General features: G+C 43.8%; 1 protein-coding gene across 1 annotated transcript; it reads right to left on the bottom strand.

Moving 5' to 3' along the window:
* Positions 1-367: 367 nt before the first annotated feature.
* LOC143963825 (uncharacterized) lies at positions 368-4,224 on the bottom strand (the record flags this gene model as incomplete). Its single annotated transcript, XM_077473593.1, is given in 2 exon segments — positions 368-2,006; positions 3,812-4,224. A coding segment is annotated over 1 exon segment (1,497 nt). The 3' UTR covers positions 368-494.
* Between the last annotated feature and the right edge of the window lie 2,517 nt (positions 4,225-6,741).

Genomic DNA, 6,741 nt, shown 5'->3' with positions numbered 1-6,741 from the left:
GTCATGTAGACAGTACAGGGCCCCTATGATTTCTAATGGTGGCTCTACATACACCTGCACGTGTTCAAGGGGATAGATGTGGGTCTTTAAGGGGGCCCTCTTAGGTAGGCTGCACAGGGCCCCATGATTTCTAATGGTGGCCCTGCATACACCTGACACCTCCACATGTTCAAGGGGATAGATGTGAGTGTTTAAGGGGGCCCTCTCAGGTAGGTTGTACAGGGCCCCATGATTTCTAATGGTAGCCCTGCATACACCTGACACCTGCAGGTGTTTAAGGGGGCCCTCGCATGTAGGCTGCACAGGGCCCCATGATCTCTAATGGCGGTCCTGATGGCCAATAGTCTGATACGGGAGGTGCGAGGGGTTGGACCAGCCCTTGACTTTATTTTATTTTTCAAAATTTACACATCAAACCATTCTAGATTTTAAGGGCATGACACCGTAATGTTTAATAGGGAAAGTTTCTCCGTTGTCTGCAAATTTCAATCCCGTTAGACCAAAACAACCTCAATAGAGTTGCCTTCGTTAATGTCATTTGGAATCTCCATTTCCAAAAAAGAGTCTTGCTCGTGGATCTTCTGATGCGACTCCAAGTAATGAATCTGCGTGTAAGTCTTATCGCACTTGTAGCAACTGAACGATCTGCCCTTCATATGGGCCTCCTGGTGGCGGAGAAGATCACTTGAAGCTTTGCGGCAAGCCACGTAGTCGTACCGTCGTTCCCTCCTGTGAACCTGCCTGTGCCGGTCGAGGTGGGACACTTGCTGGAAAGCCTTGTTGCAGGTGTGGCAGCTGAAGGGCCGGTAGCCTGTGTGCATCAAGTAATGTCTGTGCAGGCTGGAGATGCGGGTGAAAGTCCTGGAGCAAAGGCTGCATTTCAAATCCTCCTCACCTTCCTCCACTTCACCTTTCTTCTCTATAGAAGGGAGCACCAAGCGTTGGAGCTCCTCAACACCATCATCTGTATGGGCCATGTGGACGGAACGAGAGGGCGGCAAAGGGCTTTCTCCTGAGCTGAATGCTTGTTCCCGGTGGAGCTTGGCGTTAAACCTCTTCTCGAAAAGTCGGCATTGGTAGGGTTGCTCGCCCTTGTGAATGCGCTGGTGCTTCAAGAGCTCGCTGGCGTCTCGAAAACCTTTGAGGCAGATGGAGCATTTGAAGGGTTTTTCACCCGTGTGGACTAAGCGGTGGCGTTGGAGGTGGGTGGCTTGGCGGAAGCTTTGGTTGCACTGGTTGCAGGTGAAGGGCTTGAGGCCGGTATGGATTACGGCATGCTTCCTCAGGTTGGACGAGTTGTTGAAGCACTTCTTGCACTCGGCGCACTCGTAGAGTTTTTGACCAGCCGGTCCGAGCTTCAAGTGCACTGGGCGATGGTCTTCTAGCTCCTTCTTGGTCAAGAACCAGTCACTACAATAAGAACACTGGTACGCTTCAGCCAGATCCTTGTTTTCATTGGTGGTCGCGGCTAGGCGTCTCTTGTCGGGTTTGCTTAGGACCAGCAGCTCTTTACCAGCATGCTTTTCTTGATGGCGCTTCATGTAACAGATACGGGAGAAGCTTTTTTCGCACACCGAGCAGGTGTAAGGCCGCTCCCCCGTGTGGACCCGAAGGTGGACCCTCAGCTCGGTGGAGTCGCGGAAGCCCTTCATGCAGTGGGGGCACTGGAAGGGTCGCTCCCCCGTGTGCACCAAGTGGTGGCGGTCCAGCTGGGACTTCTGCCGGAAGCTGCTGCCGCACACGTCGCACCTGTAGGGCCTCAAGTCCGTGTGGATGTGCTTGTGGCGCCTCAGGTTGGAGGGGTCGGAGAAAGAGCGTCCGCACAAGTCACACGGGTACTGCCTCTTCCCCCGGACAAAGGTGGGCAGGTCGCCGGTGGCGCCGGCTTTCTTCAAAAAGTCTCCCATGGAGAAAGGGTCGCTGTCCAGCTTGGCTTGCGCGGCCTTCATGCTGTCCAGCATCTCGTTCAGGCAGGACGTCAGTCCGTCCATGGCGTTTCCGGATCACTACCGAAAGATAAAACGTTTTGAAAAAATGAATTTTATGCCGGGGCAAAAAAAAAAACATAGTCACTACATTTCTGCGATACATGCGCATTCCCCGTGTTTTTCCCTTTAACCCTTTCCGATGCCAGGGCTTTTTTTTTTTTTTTTGCACCCACGTTTAAAAAAATAATAATTTTAGGCCTATATTATTAATATATATATATATATATATATATATATATATATATATTTTTTTTTTTTTTAAATAGAGAGAGAGAGAGAGAGAGTTTTTATTTATTTATATTTATTATTATAATATATAATATAATATATAATATAATATAATATAATAATAATATTTATTATAATTTTTTTTTAAACAGATGCCCTGAAAAATAAAATAGCCATAGCTCCAATTTTTTTTTTATCTTGCATATTAGTACAACGATGCAAAATTTCAGTTAAATAAAAAAAATAAACAATGACACTAAAGTTAATTTAAGCGCACAGGATCACGATATTTTTGCACCCACAATTAAAAAAATAATAATTTTAGGCCTGAAAATTACTTAAAACCTCCCAATATTATTAATATATATATATATATATATATATATATATATATATATATATATATAATTATTATTAATAATACATATAGATATATAATAATTATGTTTTATTATTATTATTATTAATAATAATAATAATATTATTATTATTTTTTTTGAAGCAGATGCCCTGAAAAGTAAAATAGCCATAGCTCCAAATTTTTTTATCTTACATATTAGCAAAACGGTTTATGAAATGCAAAATTTCAGTAAAAAAAAATGACACTAAAGTTAATTTAAGAGCACATGATCACGATATATTTCAGATTTTTTTGGTAAAATATTAAAGATAAGACTGTGCCGAGTAAATAGATTCCCAACATGTCAAGGCTTAAAATTGTGTGCGCCTGTGAATTGGCGACAAACTTTACATTTTTATTTAATTCTTTTTGTTTACGTTTGTATGTGCGTGTGTGTGGCAGTGGGGTAGAGATAAAAGAATATAAAAAATTATAATAATATTATAAATAGCGATAATAAAAAAAAAAAACTGATGATATAATAATATTTTTGTTTATTTACTTTTTTTTTTTGTTCATGCATTTATGTTTGTACGTTTGTGTATGTGGCGGTGAGGTAACGATCTGTACAAGAGGGATTTCATCCCAGATGAAGGGTGATTGGGAGCGATGTCAACGGGATTCTCATTTCAGATGTCACTCACATCCTGAGTACTAATAATGATCATATTAAAAAAAAAAATTATAATAAATATTATATAATGCTAATAATTTCATAAATAAAAAAATAATGATGACAATTCTAATAATAATCCTTATAATAAAATAATGATGACTGTTATTAATAGGAGTAATAATATAAATAATAATGACAAGAATGATGACAAAGATAACATAAATAATAATGATTAAAAAAAAAAAAAAATAACGATGACAATAGCAATAATAAAATAATTAAAGATAATACAGTACTAAATTATATTCTAAATAATAAACATATTGTTGCTAGAAATAAAAATGTATTATAATAATATAAAGAAACATAACGATAATTATATAAAATAATGATAATAAAAGAAATAATAATTGCTAATAATAATGACAACAATAATAAATTAATAATATATAATGATAATAAGCCTCCATATGGCGGTGGGGAGTGTTGATGATGATGATGGTGGTACCGGTCCCCTCCCCCGCACACACTATACACACAATGAGGACAGATCTGGGGGGTGACATTGTGTAGAATTACCTCCAGCGTGTCACAGATCACACATTGCTCCCCAATGAAGGACTCGTCCCCCCTTATACACACTGCACTGCACTGGCTGAGTTCACAGGAAGGTGCACCGCTCATTGTGTACAGGAAACACAGCAGGAGAATTTTGGTTCCCCCCATCAGAGCTCTCACTGGAGCTTGTAAAGGATTGTCATCATCAGTCACCTCTCTTCATTCCTTCTTCTCTGTCCATTCATTCATTTATTCCTCTGCCTGCAAGTATTCATCCCCACTCCTCCATTCACTCAGCTCTCCACCTCCATTCATTCATTCTTTCACCTTTATTCATTCATCAACTTCCATGTATTCATTAGTTATCCCTCTTCTATTCATTCAAGCCTCTGCCTCCGTTCATTCATTCCTCCCTATATCTCTGTTCATTTAACCCTCCACCTCCATCCATTCATTCATCTCTCCACCTTCATTCATTAATTCCCCTGCCTCCTTCCATTCACCCCTCTCCCTCCATTAATTCATTCCTCTGCCTCCTGTCATTCGTCCCTCATCAATTCACACCCCACCTTTCATTCATCCCTCCACCTCCATCCATTCATCTCTCCATCTATTCACCCCCCCACCTCCATTCATTCATCCTTCCACCTTCATTCATTCATTCCTCTGCCTCCTTCCATTCACCCGCCCACCTCCATCTGCCTAAATTCATTCATCCCTCTCCCTCCATTCATTCCTCTGCCTCCTGTCATTCATCCCTCATCCATTCATGTCCCACCTCCATCCATTCATCTCTCCATCTATTCACACCACCCACCTCCATTCATTCATTCCTCCATCCATTCATCCCTCCACCTACATCAATTCATTCCTCTGCCTCTATCCATTCATTAATTCCTCCGCCTCCTGCCATTAATACCTCCATCCATTCACGCCCCCCTTTCATTCATCCCTCACCCTCCATCTCTCCACCTTCATTCATTAATTCTCTGCCTCTATCCGTTCATTCATTCCTCTGCCATTTCATCCCTCCATCCAGTCAGCCAACCTCCATACATTCATTCCTCCTCCATCTGCCTAAATTCATTCACCCCCCCCCCCCTCCATCCATTCATCTCTCCATCTATTCATACCCCATTCATTCATCCCTCCCCCTTCACCATTCATTTCTCTGCCTCCTTGCATTCATTCCTCCACCTCCATCCATTCATTCCCCTGCCTCTATCCATTCATTCATTCCTCTGGCTTCATCCCTCCACCATTCAGCCCCCACCTCCGTCCATTCATTCCGCTCCCTCCATCCATTCATCCCCCCACCTCCAGCCATTCATTGCTCTCCCTCCATCCATTCATTCCTCCATCCACTCATACCCCCCTTTCATTCATCTCTCCACTGCCATCCATTCATTCCTCTCCCTCCATTCCATTCACCCCCCACCTTCATTCATTCATTGATCTCCCTCCATCCACGCCCCCCTTTCATTCATCCCTCCACCGGTCATCATTACCCCCTCCCACCCATTCATCCCTCTCCATTTATTCATTCTTCTGCCTCCTGCCATTCATCCCTCCATCCATTCACCCCCCTCCACCCTCATTCATCTATCCATCCATTCACCCCATCCACTTCATTCATCTATCCATCCATCCACACCCCCCCCCCTCCATTCATCTATCCATCCATTATCCCCCTCCATCCATTCATCCCTCCATCTCCATTTATTCATTCCTCTTCCTCCTGCCATTCATCCCTCCACCACACACCCCCCTTTCATTCATCCCTCCACCTCCATCCATCTCTCCACCTCCATCCATTCATCTCCCTCTATCCATTCATTCCTCCACCTCCATCCATTCATGTCCCCCCCCTTTCATTCATCCCTCCATCTCTATCGATTCATCTCTCCATCTATTCACCCCCCCCACTCATTCATCTATCTATCCATTCACTATCTATCTATCCCCACTTTCATCCATTCATCCCTCCACCTCTTTCCCTCTCCCTCCATGTATTCATTCCTCTTCTTCCTGCCATTCATCCCTCCACGCCTCCCCCCTTTCATTCATCCCTCCACCTCCATCCATTCATCTCTTCATCTATTTACACCCTTCCCCCCACCCATTCATCCCTCTCCATTTATTTATTCTTCTGCCTCCTGCCATTCACCACCTCCACCTCCATTCATTCATCTATCCATCCATTCACCCCCCCTCCACCTTCATTCATATATCCATCCATTCACCCCCCTCCACCTTCATTCATCTATCCATCCATTCACCCCCCTCCACCTTCATTCATCTATCCATCCATTCACCCCCCTCCACCTTAATTCAACTATCCATCCATGCACCCCCCTACAACTTCATTCATCCCCCCATCTATTCACCCCCCACCTTCATTCATCTATCCATCCATTCACCCCCCCCCCCCCCACCTCCATTCCTCTCCCTCCATGTGTTCATTCCTCTTCCTCCTGCCATTCATCCCTCCACGTCCCTCCCTTTCATTCGTTCCTCCCCCTCCATCCATCTCTCCACAGCTCTCTCCCTCCATCCATTCCTCTCCATCCATTCATATATTCCTCCACTTTCATTCACCCTTCTATCTCTCCTCCAATCACAGCTCCAGTTCTTTCCATAGAGATCCTCAGGGAATTATCCGCCATGTTTCGGAAAGTGATGGGATTGGAGGATTTAATTCTCACCCCCCATAGGAGGCGCTCACACCCCAGGGGGAGGGTGATGTCAGGCCCCGCCTCCCGTCTAGGACACTTTTTATTATTATTGACATTTTTTTTACAAATATTTTTCTTTATTGAAATGTATTTTTATCCCCCCTCCCCATGTGATGTGGGAGGTGACAGGTCCTCTTTATGGAGACATGGGGAGGGGCGTGTGACACTTCCAATGCTCCTCCCCCTCTATTTTCTATGATAATAGCAGAAGAATTC

This window comes from Lithobates pipiens, unplaced genomic scaffold (assembly GCF_037356315.1).
Source record: "Lithobates pipiens isolate NorthernLeopardFrog02 unplaced genomic scaffold, aLitPip1_a1.2 Scaffold_1, whole genome shotgun sequence".
In the NCBI taxonomy this organism is placed as follows: Eukaryota; Metazoa; Chordata; class Amphibia; order Anura; family Ranidae; genus Lithobates; species Lithobates pipiens.
This window is presented reverse-complemented; position numbering and strand designations above follow the sequence as displayed.